This window comes from Mustela putorius, unplaced genomic scaffold, assembly GCF_011764305.1.
Source record: "Mustela putorius furo isolate JIRA1106 unplaced genomic scaffold, ASM1176430v1.1 tig00003942_pilon_pilon_pilon, whole genome shotgun sequence".
Classification (NCBI taxonomy): domain Eukaryota; kingdom Metazoa; phylum Chordata; class Mammalia; order Carnivora; family Mustelidae; genus Mustela; species Mustela putorius.
The window spans coordinates 702,740-722,994 of NW_025422087.1; the positions used below are offsets into that span (position 1 = coordinate 702,740).

Here is a 20,255-nt window from a genome sequence, read left to right on the forward strand (position 1 = left end):
CCACTTTGAAAGCCACTGCTCTTCTCTGTCCAGTCCATGGAATGTCTTTCCCCCAAATATTTACTCACCAAGAGAGTTTGTTGCTCTGTGTCTCTCTTACAAACACACACTGCTTCACTCCCAACACCCTTCTTCAAATGTCAGTTTCATCTAATCAGAAGATGGTAAACTAACCAAGCATATGGTCAAATAATTACTCTTGACTAATTTTGGAGTAAATGTGTCAGGAGAATAACAGAAAGGACTGTAATAAAAAATCATAATTTTAATAGATTTCCTTTCTTTAGGCTGCAAAGCACATTTCATTGATAAGGAAGTTTCACGAACTCAGTATACTCTTACTGAGCATCTGTGTCAGTCTGTGGTGGGATTATGACATTTCCTTCCATCCAGACTGTCTTTTACCAGAAAATCAAGTTCATTTTCATGCACAGATATCAGTTTCCAAACAGAAGGGGACTTCTTCATTTGATACCCAGGATAAATCCTCCCTCAACATCTCCATTCTTGTTGAGCTCATTCCAGACCCTGTGTAATGCAGTGGTTAAGAATACTGTTCTGGGGGCGCCTGGGTGGCTCAGTGGGTTAAAGCCTCTGCCTTCAGCTTGGGACATGATCTCAGGGTCCTGGGATTGAGCTCCGCATCAGGCTCTCTGCTCAGCAGGGGAGCCTGCTTCCTTCTCTCTCTCTCTGTCTCTCTGCCTACTTGTGATCTCTGTCAAATAAATAAATAAAATCTTAAAAAAAAAAAGAATACCATTCTGGAGGCAGATAGATCTGACTTGGACCTGAGAAACTTTCCAAACCCTTGTCTGTGTATTTGTGGATTTTTAAGTTACAAATTGGAGATGATAATTCTTAACTCAGGGAGAAGCACCAAATCCATGTTTTGGTTGAACTCTTTTTTTTTTTTTTAAGATTTTATTTATTTATCTGACAGACATATCACAAGTAGGCAGAGAGTCAGGCAGAGAGAGAGAGTGGAGGAAACAGGCTCCCGGCTGAACAGAGAGCCCGATGTGGGGCTCAATCCCAGGACCCTAGGACCCTGACCTGAGCCGAAGGCAGAGGCCCCAACCCACTGAGCCACCCAGGCGCCCCATGATTGAATTCTTTATGGTCAAGTCACTGAAGTCAAAGCCAAATTTCACTGTCATCACATGGACTTCTAGAATAAAAGAATAAGCCTGGACTGTTCTAAAAAAGTAACATTAACTGTATCATTTATGTATTGTCATAATACTGCTGCAAACCACAAACTTCAGTGGCAGACAGTAATATTCATTTTCTACCATTCTGTCCATTTGGTTCTCGGGATGGTGGTGCTGCTCTGGGTCTGACCCAGGGGATCTCGGCTAGGTTCAAATCTGCTCACTCACACAGCTGCAGTCACTTGGCAGGTCCACTAGGGGCTGAAGGGTCTAGGCTACCATCCCCTCTGATAATCAGTCTCTGCTCTGAGTGGTCTGTCCTACTCCAGTAGATAACTGAGCTTGTTATCAGGGCCCAGAGGGTTTCAAAGAGTGAGAGCAGAACCATGCAAACCAGCAAGGTCTCTAGAGATTAGGCTTAGAACTGGCATTATCAGTCACTTCTGCTGCGTTCTGTTGGCTTCAGTAAATCACAAAGCTGCTCTGATTCAGAAAGGGAGAGTCTTCAAAGTTACACTGCAAAGTTACATTTATTTTATGAATAAATGTTGGGGTAGAGAATTAGTTATTTCTTTTTCACTCTACATACTACATTAAGAAGTTTTATTAATAAGATTTTATCAGTGAAATGTTACAATTTTTTAAAAGGTTTTATTTATTTATCTAGAGAAAGAAAGGACACTGGAGCAGGGGGTGGGCCAGAAGAGGAGAATCTCAAGCCCAATGCGGAGCTTGATCTCATGACCCTAAGATCGGGATCTGAGCTGAAACCAAGAGTCAGAAGCTTAAGTGTCTGAGCCACACCCAGGTGCCCAAACATTTCACATTATGGGAAAAGAATAATAATTTCTTCATTGTCAGCTACTAGGTTTCTGGTAGTTACCTACCTTTTTAAAAACAGATTTTATCTATCTAAGAAAGAGAGCAAACACGCACACAAGCAGGGCGTAGGTACAGAGGGAGAGAGAGAAGCAGGCTCTCCATTGAGCAGGGACCCCAATGTGGGGCTTGATCCCAGAACCCTGAAGGCAGACTTTTAACTGACTGAGTCACCTAGATGCCCTTAGCTATCTACATTTTCAATACTAGATAGAAGCCATTTTTACCGTTGATTGGTAGAGAAGCAAAGTATTTGAGCAGTTCATTTTTAAGTAGATATTCTGTCCTTCTTCCTTTACTTTTTATTATGTCTAGGTCAGAGATGATTTATCCTGGATGGTGCTGTAGAATGATTTGGGAGTCTTTCCTGTGAAATTTTTATTGGCAAAGTTAACATGCTGATTTTAGGGCATCCATAATAAAGTTGAAGGATTTCTAAGTAGTATTTTTCCTTAAAAGGATCCTGGCTTACATAGAATTTTAAAAAAAGAAAAAAGAAATATAGTTCTTACTTGTCATTTTATTTAATATTAAGAATGCTAGTACACAAAAACAATTCTACCAAGTCTACAATTATGATATAATTGATAATCATTATTCTGTTCGTATTATCATTTCAATTTTCATGAACATTTGTTGACTCAAAAAGGAATGTATCTTGAGGGATGCCTGGGTGGCTCAGTTGGTTAAGTGGCTGCCTTCAGCTCAGATCATGATCCCAGCGTCCTGGGATAGAGTCCCACATCCGGCTCCTTGCTCAGCAAGGAAGCCTGCCTCTCTCTCTGTCTTTTCCTGCCACTCTGTCTGCATGTGCTCGTTCTCTCTGTCTCTGACAAATAAATAAATAAAATATTTTTTTAAAAAAAGAATGTATCTTGAAGTTGACATACTTTCTTTTACATAATCTTAATGATTTCCATACTCAACATAGTCTTACTATAGTAAATATAACTTTATACTTCAACTGACTGATAGAATTCCAGACTCAAAACAGACAAAAGTGATTTTCAGTCAAGTTACATGTAGAAACACTTACCTATAGTTGAGAGTAAACGCTGTATTTCAATATTAACAGCTCATTCAAATGTCACACCATGTTTGTTTTTCTACAAACATGTTATAATAATTAGATATGATGATGGCCTATCCAAGAAGATAACAACCAATCCTACATGTTCAGGGATACTGGAGAGACTATTGAAGCAGGCTTCCGGAGCTGACACTAGAGGCAAATGGTAGATTTCAGCTAGACATGGAGGCCAAAGCTGAGCTCTTAGTCTAATTATGTTCCTAAATGGGGTTTTGGGAGATTAAATGAGACAACATATACAAACAATCTATGGCACACAGTAGGTCTTCAATAAATGACAGATATTATTTTCCATTATTTGTGCCTTTTATTAGAACTATACTATTGCATTGTATTTTGGCCCCAAGGAAAACTTATCAGCAAGCCTTCTTGAACCAAAGCAGACATGAAGTTAAGAATGGGGGATGTTTGTGCAAAAAAGATCTGGTCCCTTGGAGATTTTAATTTAATGTTGCATAAAAGGCTGTCTCCAAGTTGCCTCAGTTAGCCAATACCTCCATGTTTCATGCTACTATGACAGTCCTCTGGCATTACGACAATTATTTTGCCTGTTTTAAGGCTGTGTTGCAAATATGATTAAATCCAGAACAGGCTTTCAAAGGGTATGGGATCTGTGGATGGGATCTGTAGAGTTATCTATGATAGTGTTTCAAAACCAAACAGATAGATTATTGATTTTGAAGTTAACAGCCCATTCCAAGTCAAGAATTTAAGATTCTAAGGAGATAATCAGTTTCTGCAAATAAGTTGGATTGAAATTGAAAAAAGAAAAAGACTAAATAAGTTATACAAGTTTGGCTACAGAAAAGCTATTAGTTCCTAGAGATTTTGCTACTGTATACTATAATAATCTATTACTTTAATATTTGTGTTTCAGATTAAAACTTCAACAGCATGCCTGCATGTGTTAAACAAAAGCAAAGAAATCGCTTTCTCATTCTCCACTCATCCCACAAGAAAGTCTACAGTCTATAGGTGATGCAGAAGTAAATTGGACTTGGTCCTTGCCTTCAAAAGGCTTAGATTTCAGAGCAATGGCTTGGACAAAAGTTACCTAAAATTTAAAGTAACGTCATAATGATCAGCTGATTGCTCCCCATGCCTCGCCTCCCAAACTTTATCCATTCTCCCCTACCTTCATCACCCAGTGGGTCATGAAGCCCCGGAGTGGGTTTCTGGGATTGGCATCCCAGGTAAGCAGGGTACCATTTCAGCCTGTAGTCAGCTTCTTTCTTATGTATTGCTCTTTTTTCCCTGAGGATTCAGTCCATTTTCACTGGCACAATGTTTTGTTTTAATCCTGTGCCACAGAGGCTCTGTGATAGGCAATTGATTGTAATAACCCTTGGTGTGTTCAACTCAACTGTCGCACAGCCAACTTTTAGCCAGAAGATGGAGTGCAAGAGCCAAAGACAGGAAACCCTGGGAAGTTTATGACTGTCATAGATTTTCCTCTGTATTGAAAGGCTTGAAATAATATTCTTCACTGTGACTCTTACAGCCCAAAGTCTAGCATTGTAATACGTGTAAAGTTAGGCAAACAGTTAGGGGCGGGCCTACCCAAATAAGCGCGTTTTAACAAGCATGTGATTTAGATTTAATAATTTGTTGACATGGGGGAAAATGTATAAATCAAAGACCAACATCAGAGATTTGTTTGGGTTTTGTTCTAACAAGCAAGGTACAATTAGTACTTGGTGCTTTTGTCTACATGTCTGTAGGACAGATAGTCCCAAATCAAAAGGAGCGGGGTTAAGACATTTTTAGGAGTCATTGTTTGGAAATAAAACAGATTTTCCAAATGTTAACAATTGACGAATATGGTGAAAGGGTACCTGGGAGTTCTCGAAATGAGTTGTCTCCTGGCGACCTTCGTTCCAAGTCTGAAATTACTTGCAAGTCAAAAGTAGAAACAGGCAAAGGCAGTGAGAAAAGCAGGCTCCCTGCCGAGCAAGCAGCCCCATAGGGGACTCGATGCCAGGATCTTGGGATCATGACCGGAGCAGAAGGCAGCGGCTTAACCCACTGAGCCACCCAGCTGTCACGGCTCAGTGGGTTAAGCCGCTGCCTTCAGCTCCGGTCATGATCCCAGCGTCCTGGCATTGAGTCCCCCATTGGGCTGCTTGCTCGGCAGGGAGCCTGCTTCTCTCGCTGCCTCTGCCTGCCACTCTGCTTGTTTGTGTGTACTCTCTCTCTGACAAATAAATAAATAAAATCTTGAAAAAAAAAAAAAAGGTAGAAACAAACTACCCCGTCCCAGATTTCATAGTTTATTCAGTCAAGTGGACATGGCATGATTTTATCATCTGGTTAAAATCAACAACTCTTACGTTGCCTGATCCTACCTCTTATGAGGAAAAACAGTCAAATACCAGAGTTCGCCAACATCTACAGCCAATTGTGAAATTAAACACAATGAACATTGGTTAAGAAGTTGAAAGATTTGATGGGCCAGTTATCAGAATACAAAGTTTTCTTTATCCTAGGAATCTTGGAATCCCCAGTGAGCAGGAGACATGGCAAATAGTGTCAAAATACGTCCATAGGGAGGCAGTGTTCACTTTCTGTGACACATGGAAAGGGTGAGGAGACTGCTATCCGGCTTCTCTGCCTGGGCTTTAGAAAGATTCTTCAGTTTGGTGAGCTTGCTCTGTATTCATGACTCAGCCCCTACAGTGTTAGCGTGTGTCAGGGTACCCTGCGTCTTGCACCGGAATGCAACAAGTGGGGGGGGGGTTGCTGTGCTCCTTATATTTGGGAGGCTCAATCTATTCCAACACTTAGACTTCAAAGTAAACCAAGCCCTGATCTTCAGCGTCTCCTCCAACATTATCAAAACAGGACCTACCATAATGAAGAAAACAGCAGTGAGCGTTTTTTCTTGGAACCAGTTACCCATTTTCTTTTCTTTCTTTCTTTTTTTTTTTTTTTTTTTATTACTTGGAGGCTGGCTTAATTCTTCTCTTCCTATCAAGCAACATGTGGATTATATTTTCCCCCAAACTGGGCAGAGTTTGGCAGCCTCCTATAGATTCTGGAAACGTATGAATGAGTTTAAAAGGAAGAGTTTTTGTTTTGTTTTGTTTTGTTTGGCTTCTTTTTTGCTGCTTTGTTCGGTTGTATTTTTAAATTTTTTTTTCTTTTCTTTTTGCCTTGTGTCTTAGCACTTATTTTTCATTCTCTACCCAGAGGATATTGAATATTCAAGTGCATCTGAAATAGTACTACAGAAGTTGAAAGTTCGATTTAAAGAGCTGAGTTCACCTCTCCTGTGGTTTTAGCACTCAATATCATGACCACGCATTCAATCCAGTTGGCAGGATTTCTCCAAGTGGAGTGAGAGATACGGGTTTTACTGCACTCTATAAATATGACCATTTATTGGCCCCAACATATTTATGTTCCTATTCATTCAGTGCTCACTTAAACTGTCGAATTTGCTTGACCCACTCTATAAATGTAAATTGCCTACATCTGAAACTCACCCCGGATGGCTTTTGAGTGTGCAGGAGTTGGAACTGTGTGACTTCCAGAGACCAGACCAGGTGTCAGGGTACCCTGAAGGTAGCAAGTCACCTCCCTCTCCCTTCCCTCCTGCTCTGAAGCACTAAAATACATATTATTCCAGAATGTTAAAATATTATCGGAAGGGCATACAAGATCCATGATAGAGGCAATAATCTTGTCTCATTTTAAAAGATTTTATTCGCTTGAGGAAGTCAGGAAGTTTGATCAATGTCAAAAGAACAAATATGAAGCTTGTTTGCTGTCTCCTTTATCACAAGCCTGAAAGTTTTATGTGGCATGGGACAATTCAAGGAATACTAGTAAGGAATCTCAAGAATTTAACTAGTCCTGGCTGTGTCCATTGGCACAGTTATCCTGAGACACCCCTCCTTCCAAGGCTCCAGTTTAGTGAGCAGGTTCCTAGAGAACTAGGGATTGGGAGTTTCCATTACTTCCTTCATCATCCACATTACGGCTTCTTCATCCATACTGGTGAGAGAGTGCGTTTTGCTTTTTTTTTTTTTTTTTTTTTTAAAAGCGTGTTCTTTAAAAATCACTTTCTGTAATGTGACTCCCCTTCCCCTTCATTGGTATTCTCTGTCCTGGGGGGCTAAGAGTGCTCCTGAAATAATCCTGCCCCCTGAAGTGTTTTTGAAACAACCTCCTCCACCTTATTTTCCTTAGGCATGATATCCTCATCATCTCAGACCTTCCTGTACTTTTCTACCTTCTATTTTTCTAATATTTTCTTCCCGGCCTCGTATCTCCAAAGTAAACTGACCTACTTCCAGAAATAAAATAACTAAAAATATGTGCACCTTATAAAATCAAACCACCATGCGCCAGAAAGGAAATTGGTAGCAAATTAAGAATGCCAGTGATTTGTGTATTTTTTTTGAGACATTTCATCTCATTTGTGTAACATTAGAAGCGGGTTCATTGAAAATAAAAGCTGGGAAAGGAATACTAGCAGAGCTTATATTAAAATTAATTGGATGACATTCTGCGTAGGCTTTCTTTTTTTAAGTCATTAGGAAATTTAGAAAAGTGGATGAATTTAAACCTTTTTAAGCTTATTAATAGCATATTCATTAAAGGAGACAATATCAAAGAATTTAGCACAATACCTGTGGCACGTACCAGACACTAAATAAACAGTAGTTATTAACTGATTGGGCTTCAGTCTTGGAGCTGTTCAAGCATATTTCCTAACATAAAAACATTTGAGAAAAACAAAAAACAAACAAACAAAAAAACCCTTTCCTTTTAATTAAGTAATGAAGGCTAGTAACCTGGAGACCCTCCAGATAACTGTTACAATGTATAAGAACTTTGTAGAAGAACGTTGTATAAGAACCTACCATATCAAGCAAGAAGTATCTGAACGTGATAAAACTGTGAAGTGGCCTGAAATATTTAACAAGTCTTAAGGTGTTACCAGGACACTAGCATTTTGAGTAGATGGAACTCATTACACATTTTTCTGCTCATTTGAATACTGCACAGTGCAGACGTTCGTTCTTTATTCTTTCAGTGGAGACACTTTGAGGAAATGCAGATGTGAGGCACTACCCAAGGACTTTTAAACAAATACGAAGTTTAATTCAATTGTTTCCTGAGAGATTGACTTCTTGCAAAAGCCAAAGAAAATCTCTTACTAATCCAAAAGGTACAAAAAGAAGGTTGAAACCATAAAATGGGGGAGGGCTTGGTTTAGAAAAGTTAAAGTCTTTGGACAGGGGTAATTACTGGGAGGCTGTGCTGTGAATTCCATCATTCCGCTTCTGCTAAAATAAGCAGCACAATGGTCCTTTTATCTTTTTATGTTTTTACCAGGAGACTCGTGAGGGAGCTTTGATGAAGGAGATTCCTATTTACATCAAATCTAAACACCCAGGATAAGTGGACATTTTTTTTCCCTATGACCAGGTCATAAAAACGATGATCTTAATAATATAAAATCCCAAGGGACCTGTCTTCTGAGTTATTTTCATAAATAATAAGATTATTTATTATTTATATATGTATATATAAATATATATGTATATATATTATTTATTCCTTGAATCTAGTTTCTTAGCCTGGATGTGAAACAATATAATCCCTTACTACATACCAAGATTAGACATTTCCCTACCCTCTCTTGTTCTGTAGGGAGGAGCCCCTCCCCACCCAGAAATTCCTCTTAGTTGTGAGAATCCCTCCAGATTGTCCCCTTCCAAACTCATTCATCTGGTGCCCACGAGGCTGGTGCAGTTTCCTTGAGGCACCTCTAGCTCTCAGTGGTGCCAACTCCTATGCTGAGGACAGAAATGATACCTCTAGTGCCCACAGAAGGTGCTGGCAATGACACTGCCTGGACCAAACCAGGCACTGATGGCAAAGCCAAAACCACCGATGGGGGCACAATGGAGCTTCTCTGGCCATGGGTGAAAGCTGCTGGCACAACTGGGTGCATGGCTTACATGTTGATTTTCACATGGTGACATCCAGAAAGAACCTGTTCCTTTCTTGTATCCTCTCTCATTGCAAAACATCTCTCACCTTCAGTCTCCAAGGAAGGTCTGTGCAGGTGGGGTAGGGGGAGGCTCTAGCTAGGAATGCCCTCCCTCTGAACTTACTCACCATCCAAGGATTTCTCCCAAGCACCAGTTTTTTTTAGTCTAATCTCACCAGGTATTTTATACCCACGCTTTGATACTCAGAATGGCTTTAAAATTTAGATACGTTTCATTGTTTGTTTGTTTGTTTTAAGATTTTATTTATGTATTTATTTGTTAGAGTGAGAGAGAGCGTGCTCAGGCAGGCAGAGTGGCAGGCAGAGGCAGAGGGAAAAGCAGACTCCCCACGGAGCAAGGAGCCCGATGCATGGGCCTCAATCCCAGAGATCATGACCTGAGCCAAAGGCAGTTGCTCGACCAACTGAGCCACCCTGGCACCCCATGCCAAGCTGTTTTGTACAGTGGTTGCACCATTTTATATTTCCACTAGCAATGTGCAAGGGTTCCCATATCTCCATATCCTCTTCAATTCTTATTATTTTCTGATTATTATTATTTTTATTATTGCCATCCTAGCAGGTGTGACATGGTATCTCATTGTGATTTTAATGTGCATTTCCCTAATGACTAACCATGTTGAGTATTCCTTTATGTTTGTTGGTTGTTGGAGAAATGGCTATTCAAACCCTTTGCCTGTTTTTTAATTGAATGGTTTGTCTTTTTGTTGTTGATTTGTATATGTACTCTGGATACTATGTGAACCAGTTATGTTATGTGACTCGCAGATATTTGCTGTGCGCTTTTAATGCCAGGTTGATTTTGTTTATGCCACCCTTCCAGATATTCCAGCTTTCCTGCAAGAAGTCCTGGCTGGCTTGGAACTCTGTATTACCCAAAAGAAAATAGAACAATAGTAAACATCAAGATCGACATTAAAAAATGGCTCATTAAAACTGTGGAGTTAGGGGTGAGGATGGGGGAGAGAGAGAGAAGTGTGTCAAATGTTTAAGGTCAATGTGAGATGAGAAAAAAGTTTTTAAAGATTTATTTATTTATTTGAGAGAGAGAGAAAGTGTATACACGAGCAGGGGATGGGGGCAGAGAGAGAAAGAGAGGGAGAGAAGGAAAGAAGCTGACTCTTCACTAAGCCTGGAGGCCCAGTGCAGGAGGGGAGGCGGGGCTCAATCTCACAATCCTGAGATCATGACCTGAGCCAAAATTAAGAGTCTGTCACTTAACTGACTGAGCCACCCAGGCGCCCCAAGAAAAAAAAAAAGAATTTAAAAGACGGAAATTACTTTGCTAAAAGTCAGTATATTAATTACAAAGGAAAATAATAGGAGGATGAAAGATGAGAAATTTGAAAGCAACAAGAAAGCTATTTTTTTTTTCAAAATTTTATGACCATTTTTATTTTCAGATGAGGTTAGGTAACCACGAGGCAAAATTAAAAGAAATGTAAATTAGCATATTTGTTTGGGTTTGAGGTCTCATTTGTTAACGCAAACACTTTAACTTAAAAGAACTTCTGGCCAACCAAATGTGAATTTTCAATACTATTCCTATTTATAAAAGAGGAAGGAAAAAAAAATGAATGAACCCAGTGAAAGCCATTCTTCCTAAACAGACTGCTGACTGGTGTACAGATGGTAAGAACCTTCTGCTCTTACTGAAGCTTGCAGAACAACACTGGAGATCTTGCCTCGTTTAGAACTGCCAGCCAAATGAAATATGATTACCTCCATATGATTTGTGTCAACTCCAGTTAGTAAAGGTATAAGTAATCATTGCTTTAGTTATAGGACTTTCTACTTGTACTTTTGAAGCTATGTCAGCAGTTTGCATTTAAATCAATTGCATTTTATTCATAGTCACAGGCAGATTGAAAGACAAAATTCCCTGAAAATGTACTTTTGCAGTGAATGTCTATAGAATTAAGCTTTTTGAAAGGGAAGAGGGTACTCTTTCATATGTGTTTAAATATGTTTTGGCAGACTGCCTGACATTTCATTTGGATTATAATAAACTATTATTACTACTACCTGTATGTTATGATTTCTAGTTACAGTTTCTCAGAAGAGACTAGTAAAATTAGTTTAGGCTGTCTGTTAAGGACAGTGAGGAAATTTCTTTTTATTTCTTGTGGAAGGAACAAGACCAACTTAATATATCCCCGTAGTACCTTCTATAGAGAAGCTCAATAAGTACTTGGCATCTTATTTTACAAAATTTTAATATGACATACTAGAGACAGAAATTAAAAGTAAAAACAAGCCAGAGGAGCACAGAGTGATTTAAAGGATCTGAGCCTTGAGGACAATCAACCACCATAGGAAAGTAACTATGAAACAGGCCCGTCCTTAATTTTTTTTTTTTAAAGATTTCCCTTATTTATTTGAGAGATAGAGAGCAATAGAGCATGAATGGGTGGGGGAGGAGATGAGCGGGAGGGAGAGGGAGTGGGAGAAATTATCACAAGCAGACTCCTAGCTGAGCACGGAGCCCAACACAGAGCTCCATCTCGTGACCGTGAGGTCAGGACCCTGAGATCACCACCTGAGCTAAAACCAAGAGCTGGTTTCACTCAACCAACGGAGCCACCCAGGGGCCCAGGCCATTCCTTAGTTTTCAAGCAACAAAGGAGCACAACAATAAAAAAGACCATGAATTCATTCATAATTCTGCACTTCCAAGTTTACTAACAGTGACTAAACTGTGAGCTGTTTGGGAAAAACATATTGTGTTGGAACTGTGGCATTACTGGGTCCACCCAATTAATTCCAATATGAAAATGCTCAATGTTGCTTTCTTCATAAAGAAAGAGTAGTCAGTGTTTTAGAGAAGAGGATAATTGGATAGTGGAAGAAGAGTATGGTATAGGTACTGTCTGGAGAAATGTATAATTATTTTTCATTCACTTTTTTTTCCAAAGGGGAAAAAAAGAAAGTCAGGTATTAACCCTGTAGACAGCACCCTAATAAATGTATGGTGCTGTAGGAAAATAATGATACCGAAGCATCTGGTGATTGGTGTGGAGTTCACAGTTAACCCCGGGCTGATGGCAGTGGAGATTGTGGGGGCCAGCAGTGTGGTGGAGTGGGCCAGAATTTGGTGTAGTCCAGGCAAGCAGACAATTTCTATCTGCATGGATTGGGCAAATTATTCTCACTAGTAAACTGAGGATCGTGGCTCTGTCTTCTTCATAGGGTTGTTGTGAGGATTCCATGAGGCTATGCATGTAAACCTGAGCATAGGGCTGGGTACAGAATAAGCCCTCAGTCAAGGTAGCTAATAAGATCTTTTAAGAAAATGACTTAACCTGAAATAAATGGGTCTTCCCTCACTTTCTTCTGGTCTAATTTAATCCATTCTTCTGATGATTTTTCTGGCCTCCCTACCCTCCTCACCCCCAGGTTATGTGCTTAAACTGACTCAGTACACCACCAGTCACAGTTTTTATCAGACTTATATCATCTTTGTTTATTCAACTCTCTCTCTGTCCAATTTGCTTTGCCCCAGAGACCTTGAGCTCCCTTTGAAGGGGATGTCTGTGATTCTCCATGAATCTGGATTCTCCATGAATCCCTAGTACCCAACAGAGAACAGTATATTTATGTGATACCGCTGTAAGACTGTAATGTGTTTGTTGAATGAATAATTTGACATTGAAATCTTGTTAACATATGGGGTTAAGAAAATTCGGTGGCCGGTGCATTTAAAATTCATAATTTTATGAAGCTGAAAATAACCTCCCAAGATCCATGAAATTAAATGCAATTCTTGGAGAGAGCCTTATTGAAAAGAATGAGGTGTTCTTAAAAAAGAGAGAGAGAGAATGAGGTGTTCTTTGGGGGTAGAGAAAAGGGTAGTTTTTTCCTTTGATTTCATTTTGTTGGGCTGAGTGGAAGAGTATCAACCATGCCTGAGTCTGTGCACATTTCCCAGGCATACACAAGTGCCTAGCGCTTGTTTGAACAGCAGTGTCTTTGCCATGAATGCAATAGCCTTGTGTTCTACAGTCGAGGACTTGGAAGGGACTTCAGCGGTTATCACATCCCAGGTTCCACCTCGAAGAGGAGGAAACCGAGGCCAACAAAATACAGTATTTCTTTACTGGTAGGGCTGGGCCGAGATATCAGGTCCGCTGAGTTCCAGACCGTGTCGGAAGGGTCACTAGTTCTTTTAAAAATAATCACTGCTGCTTTAATAGCATCAGCACCTGTTGTTTTAGCTTCCGCAAGGGAGAAGCTATTAATTTCTCCTTCATCAAAGCCGCGTTTCGGGTCTGTCTGAACCTTGTTTTCTTCCTCACTGCAGCTGTCTGCACCCGTAAGGCCAAATGTTGAACAGAGGCACCTTTCTGCTTAAACCCAGTAAACCGCCACGGCCAAATATGGAAGGAGAAAATTCGACACAGATCATCTAGGCAGTGGCCAAATTTATGTTTTTCCTGAAGTCTCTCTGTTCCACCTGGCGGAAGCCCGGATGCAGCCCACCAGACGCAGGCCCAGGCGTGCGAACCCTTCCACAGGCATCCACGTTTGTGGTCTGTGACCAGCCGTGGCCAGGGCACGAGCTGGTGGAAGTGGAGAGAGACAGTTAATCCGAGTGGCAATTTCACCGGCTGTAAAACGGGAAGGAATTCTAATCCTTCCTTGGGGAAGTTTTGACAATCAGATCGAACGCCGAGGATCTCCTATAAGCCAGCCTAGTTTGCTTTTATAACCATGATCGCCGTTCCTGCGTTAGGAAGGCCCAGATCGTCTGAATTCTGTTTTCTCCCGCGCCCATGCGAGCCCGTGGCCCGTGGCCCCACCGGCGTCGGAAGGTGAAGGGCTCCCGGCGTCTCCGGGCGTCCCCGGGAGGAGGGAAGCCCGCGCAGCGCGCATGCGCGTCCCGGGAGCCGCCGGCCCCTAATAAGAGTGCCGCGCGGCGCCACGGCGAGCCCAGTCGGAGCTGGCTCGTTGCCGGGCGTCGGGACTGCTCGCGCTCGGCTTCCTCCGCAGCCCTGAGGACTGAAACTTCCGTGGGAGGTTCCCATCGGTGCGCCCCTCCCGAGGGAAGCGGCGGCCAAGGCGAGAGGGAGAGCCGGTCGGAGGCTGCCCGGCGCCCGTGAGAGCGAGCTGCAGCCGGAGAGGCGGAGCAGGGGAGCCGGGGACTAGCCGCCCGCCTGGACCCGCGCCCAGCATCAGCCGCGGCCGCCGCCAGCCAGCCAGGCTCCCGGGGCGGCGGCGGAGGGGGCGCGCCGGACCGTCGCTCGCGTCCCGGACGGTCGCTCGCGTCCCGGACGGCGGCGTGCGCTGGGAGGATTGGCCGTCAGCCCCGCGCAGGGCAGCGCTGCCCGGGCGGCGCGGCCGGAGCCATGCGGACCGAGTTCGGAGCTGGGGAGGCTGAGCACGGCCGGCCGCTGCACTTGCTGCCGGGAGCCCTGAGCGCGCTGCCCGCCTTCTCGGCCCCTTCTCGCCGCCCGAAAGGGGAATAAAGGAGGGGAGACTCTCCCCCAACTCGTGCGCGGGACGCCGAGGCTTAAAAGTCTGCGGCCGCGACCTGGCTTCAGGTCGGCAACGGGAGTGAGCGTCCCCTCGGGGATGCGTGGGGAGGATCCCGTCGGGGCTGAAGCCTCCGGGGGCTGCGGGACGGCAGCTCCGCGGCCCCTCTGACTGCGCCCAGAGAGTTCTATCAGCGAGTGCCCGCTCTCCAGACAGCCCCACGAGGGACCGGGCCGCCCAGCCGAGGGAGGGATGGCTTAGGACTGGACGTCGCGGCAGAGGGCGGCTTGCAGAGCGCCACGGAAGGGACCCTCGGGCGTCTAAGTCCCGGCCTCCGCACCCCTGAGAGCCGGGTCGCCGGGACCGCGACTTCCCGGAGACTTCTCTGCGCCCCCTGGAACCGCGCCGCCCGCGCCCAGGGTGGTGCCATGTGGGGCGGACGCCGCTCGCCCGCCGCCTCCCCTCGGAACGCCGCTTCGCTCCTACAGCTGCTGCTGGCCGCGCTGCTGGCGGCGGGGGCGCGGGCCAGCGGCGAGTACTGCCACGGCTGGCTGGACGCGCAGGGCGTCTGGCGCATCGGCTTCCAGTGCCCCGAGCGCTTCGACGGCGGCGACGCCACCATCTGCTGCGGCAGCTGCGCGCTGCGCTACTGCTGCTCCAGCGCCGAGGCGCGCCTGGACCAGGGCGGCTGCGACAACGACCGCCAGCAGGGCGCCGGCGAGCCCGGCCGGGCGGACAAAGACGGCCCAGACGGCTCGGCAGGTAGGGCAGGCGGGTCCGGGCGGGAGAGGGGAGGAAGGTTAGCTTTGCCGGGGCGTGACGGGAAAGGAATCAGGAGCACGGGAATTTCAGAGAAGGTCCTGGACCAGGAGGTGGTGTCTGCATCCTGGCCCAGCAGTTAACTCCGTGCGAAGTGGAGCACCATTTCACGCCCCGAGCCTCAGTCTCCCCATCTGTCACCTGCAGAGTGGGTTGGCTTGGATTTTACGAAGAAAATCACATACGTAAGGCAGTGTGGAGTGCAGACAGCGCCGCGTTCCTCTTGGCCAGGGACCTTTGTTTCCCCTCCCATACCTCCTGTCTCCGCGGGTCCAACTTCTAATAAGGGCAAATGTCTTGATGGTACCCCGGAAAGCCGTGAGGGCGCGACCCCAGCCAGAGGGTGTTCTGGGGGGCGCTTCCGTTCATAAAGGCTCCCCAGAAGGCAGGCAGCTCCTCAGGGCCTTCCTGTGGGTAATTCATTCTGCCAAACCCCGGGCATTCTCATCCTCTGAACACTGGGCTGCAAGCCTCTCCGGTTTCTGGACAATTCTCCTGACCACGTCAGACTTAGTAGGTGTGACATTAGAGCCGTGTCCAAGCTTGCTCTTTGCGGCTTTGATTTTTTAAAATTATATATTTTTTCAAGTTGCCAAAGCCAGAGCTGGCAACATAAACAAATTCAGGAATGAATTTGATAGGGTCCACTTCCACCATTCTTCAGAAACCTCACAGACGGCCTCCCTTGAGGGTCTACCCCAATATGTGGATGGGAGGGAGGATTTAGCACCTGGCTAAATGGCAAACAGGTCACGGAATGAGGTGCAGGAGAACTGGGCTTTTTTTCCCCAAGTGCCACCCTATCACTGCACTGGCCCTGGGCTTGGCCAGAACTGGGGAGCCCTAGTTCCCGTCCTTCTGTATTTTCCAATCAAACAATCAAGGCAATGGGCAGGAGCATATCAAAGAACTGTTTCTTGGTGACACAGGGTGGAAGTCGACAGAAGTGGCTCTGAGGCATTCTGAAGCCTCCTCTCTCCCCATTCTCTGCCCCCATCAGCCAGTGTGTCTAGCTTCCAAAAGCCTTAGTGTGCCAGCCCCATGAAGCTTGTTTTCAGTAATGTGTAAAAATGGAACTCACTATCAACTAGAGGAAAGTTGTTATTTTCACGTTTCATGTTGTAACTTTCATGTTATTTTTCAGAACACACCTCACTTGTTAAAGATGATGCCCACCGCTCTCTGGTCTGCAGGCTTTATAGTTCTGCCCACAGAGCCCAGTGTTGTTAAGTTCAGGTGTAACTGCTGCACCCCAGCCGCCCTGGCTCTGCCTGGGGGCCTTCTTGAGCACAGGGGCTGCTCTTCTTCCTGGGTCTTGTTGCACCCAACATTCGTTCTTGGTACCTTGCCTCATGGTCATCTGCGGCCTGGAATAGCTTCTCTCTCCATAAGTCACTTCACCTTTCCACCATATGGCGCACGCTGTGAGCCCAAGGTCCAGTGCTCAGCTAGGCAAATGAGTGTACAGGTGTTTTGGGGTTTTTGTTGTTGTTGTTTTGGTTTGGTTTGGTTTTTACCCTTCTTTGACCTTTGTGTCTTACATGACAGATTTGAAAATGGTCACGGCTGGATTTAAATTTTTTACTTATTTATTTTTAAAAATTTTAGTTATTTGAGAGTGAGAAAGAGAGCACAAGCAGGGGGCAGGAAGGGCAGAGGGAGAAGCAGACTCTCTGCAGAGCAGGGAGCCCCACCTAGGGCTCAGTTCCAGGACCCCGAGATCATGACCTGAGCTGAAAGCAGATGCTTAACGGACTGAGTCACCCAGGTGCCCCTCAGTTTTTTATTTATTTGCTTGTGGAAAAAAAAAAAAGAACAGTTCTGAAGTGACAAAAGGAGGTTTGCAAAGAATATTATTCTGGCGGGGGAGGTTCTTAAATAATAAAATTCACTTCTATGCAGATCCTACAACTATCTGTTAGGGCAGTTCAGGCGGTTGAGTTATAATAGGAACCTTAGAAGTCTCAAAACCTTAAATTCGTATTTGTGCTAAATTGGACATTGTTCTCAGCCAGTGTTGCAGTTGGCAAGCCTAGCTGTGAATGTTAGCCGTTTTGCTTTGGGGGCGTTGATCTGCTCTCCCTGTAGGGCCTTAGCTGCTTTCCAAAGCACCTGCTGAAGGACGGTGCGTGTGGCGGGCTGCTAATGAGCACGCAGACCTGCCCAGCCACTGGAGCCCCGGAACCAGTTGCGTAGTTGTGGGTGTGGCCGCCGCTCATTTACGGATCCTGCTGCCAGACACCGATTTTCACTGCATTCTGAGAGTAAATCCTCACAATGTGTTTTCTTATCCTTTAGTCCCCATCTACGTGCCATTCCTCATCGTTGGGTCTGTTTTTGTCGCCTTCATCATCTTGGGGTCACTCGTGGCTGCTTGCTGCTGCAGATGTCTCCGGCCCAAGCAGGAGCCCCAGCAGAGCCGCGCCCCTGGAGGGAACCGCTTGATGGAGACCATCCCCATGATCCCCAGTGGCAGCACTTCGCGAGGGTCCTCCTCCCGCCAGTCCAGCACGGCGGCCAGCTCCAGCTCCAGCGCCAACTCAGGGGCCCGGGCGCCCCCAACGAGGTCCCAGACCAACTGCTGCTTGCCCGAGGGGACCATGAACAACGTGTATGTCAACATGCCCACAAATTTCTCTGTGCTGAACTGTCAGCAGGCCACCCAGATTGTGCCCCATCAAGGGCAGTACCTGCACCCGCCATATGTGGGCTACACGGTGCAGCATGACTCCGTGCCTATGACCCCCGTGCCCCCTTTCCTGGACAGCCTGCAGACGGGCTACCGGCAGATCCAGGCCCCCTTCCCGCACACTAACAGTGAACAGAAGATGTACCCAGCTGTGACTGTGTAACTCGGGGTGCCGGCCGGGTCCCTTTACGAGACCGAGGAGCCCAGGGAGGCTGTGGACTTGGAAATGATTCTCTAAGAGGAAGTCCTCCCACCTTGCTGGTGCAGACAGCCCCGTTCTGTTGGATGACTTCATTTGGCCCCCAAGTGTATGAAAACGTCTCTTCCCGAATTAGCCTTTCTGCCTGCGTTTCATCCCAGCGCATGATCAATTTATGATGGAAAAAAGCATCAACTGGAGATGACTGTGTTGTTGCCCTTGGTTGTGTGACAGATCAAGGCCTTAAGTGCCCTGGAATTATGGCTGTCAGAGGAGTTTTGTAACTGGGTAGGCTAAGGGGTTTTATTATATCTTCATTAGTGTTTCTTTCTTGTTTTTTGACAAAGGTCAAACACAGGTCAGAACACCTGTTCCCTCCCCTTGACCTGGGGAAGATTCTTACAAGCATCCAAGTTTCAGGGGAAGACCTAAAGAACAGAACTCTGATGAAAGGACAGCCAGTTGGAAGTCCCTGAGATTAGTCCTTGATCTCAGTGTTTCCCAGGCACATCTTAATTTCACTGTAAAAAGATATATATATTTTGTCTATTTTTGTGCTTTTTGGGGGGTCTATTTTGTGCTTTTTTTACCTTGTGTAGAGATCTTATTACAAAGTGATTTTCTACATTAAAAAGAGACCGAAAGAAATTGTATAGTCACTTAACTAATGGCATTTCAGAACTCTGGGATTATTTTAAGCTTGGAAGGAGCGGCTGGTGTAGTAATACACCCGTTCCTCTCACTCTCCATAGTACCCTCTAATTTGCTGACTTCACAGTGACATCTGAGAAGAAGCAATTAGATGTTTTTATTTTGAAATCATAAACTCTCACCTGCTGCTTCTCCGGGTTACTTTGAATTTTACCGTGGTATGGCTTGGCATTCATTCTTTTTGGCTTTCGAATCTCCATGTCTCCGTAGTACCGTGCGCAAGTAATTACTGTTAGAAATGAAGACCAGCATTTCTGCCTAGATCTGTAAAACATTTTCTTGTTTCCCTATAAAAAGTCAAAGAAATGCTTTACAAAGATGCTTCATCTGGCTTCTCAGCCATAACCTGAGACTTGGGATGAAATTTAAACCACGAATAGAATTTACTTTGCAAATCATAAGGCTTTTTATACTCTTGTTATCAAAATGGCTTATTTTTCAGGCAGTGGGGACTGTTGAGTCCAGAGAAAAGCTTTTCAAAGAGATATTGCCTTTCTTCCCCCACACAGTTAGTTTTTGTTTTCCTCTCTCTTTTAGTCCTCAGCAAGCACTGTATTCATTACTAATGTTCTGAATTATGAAATTCAAGTGAGTCTGTGTATTGTTTACTTAAAAGAAATAAGTCTAAGTGTGTGCAAGAAATTTCCAACTGCTGGCAAAACCGAAGTTTGCAATTAAAACATTGTAAAGTGTGGTCTTTCACATGTTTATACCTGCAGTTTATTTATCCATCCGTCCATCCGTCCATCCTCTGTCTAGCCTATTCTCTCCCTATCTGTCCTTCCTCTCCCTCTCTCTCATGACTGAATGATGTGAAAGCATTGTTGGTAAGCGGTATCAACAGAGATGCGCAGCCAAATCTTTTAAAATAACAGGCAGGGACATCATTTTACTTAATAAATATTTTATGGTATGAATTCCAAGGGAGTTGGGTTTTTTTCATTTTTTATTTTACTTGGTAACTCTGCAGATGGCTTGTTAAGACTGTTAGCATCATAAAATTGCAAAAAAGTGATAAATATTCTCTAGAACGAAAAGCTTACCTTTTAAAAGTAATCAATATCTGGGAAGTTTATATGTATATTCTAGGCATGGATATTATTTTATGTATTCCGTGGGAAGTGTTGACAACACAAAAGAGACGGTCTTTTGGGATTATTGTATTATGTGGCTAATGCATGTTCCATCCCTTCTCTTTGAGGGAGGATCCTCGCTTATCT

General features: G+C 44.5%; 1 protein-coding gene across 1 annotated transcript; it reads left to right on the top strand.

Moving 5' to 3' along the window:
• The first annotated feature begins 14,065 nt into the window (after positions 1–14,065).
• Positions 14,066–19,952, top strand: SHISA2 (shisa family member 2). The gene is made up of 2 exons (XM_004780019.3): positions 14,066–15,379; positions 17,735–19,952. Exons 1-2 carry the CDS (start codon positions 15,046–15,048, stop codon positions 18,286–18,288), a joined length of 888 nt encoding a protein of 295 aa, XP_004780076.1. The 5' UTR covers positions 14,066–15,045; the 3' UTR covers positions 18,289–19,952.
• The last annotated feature ends 303 nt before the right edge of the window (positions 19,953–20,255 follow it).

Excerpts from the sequence above, each read along its gene's own strand:
- SHISA2 (XM_004780019.3), top strand. The coding sequence starts at position 15,046 with ATGTGGGGCGGACGCCGCTCGCCCGCCGCCTCCCCTCGGAACGCCGCT. Across the intron at positions 15,380-17,734 it reads CGGCCCAGACGGCTCGGCAG|TCCCCATCTACGTGCCATTC; the intron begins GTAGGGCAGGCG and ends CTTATCCTTTAG.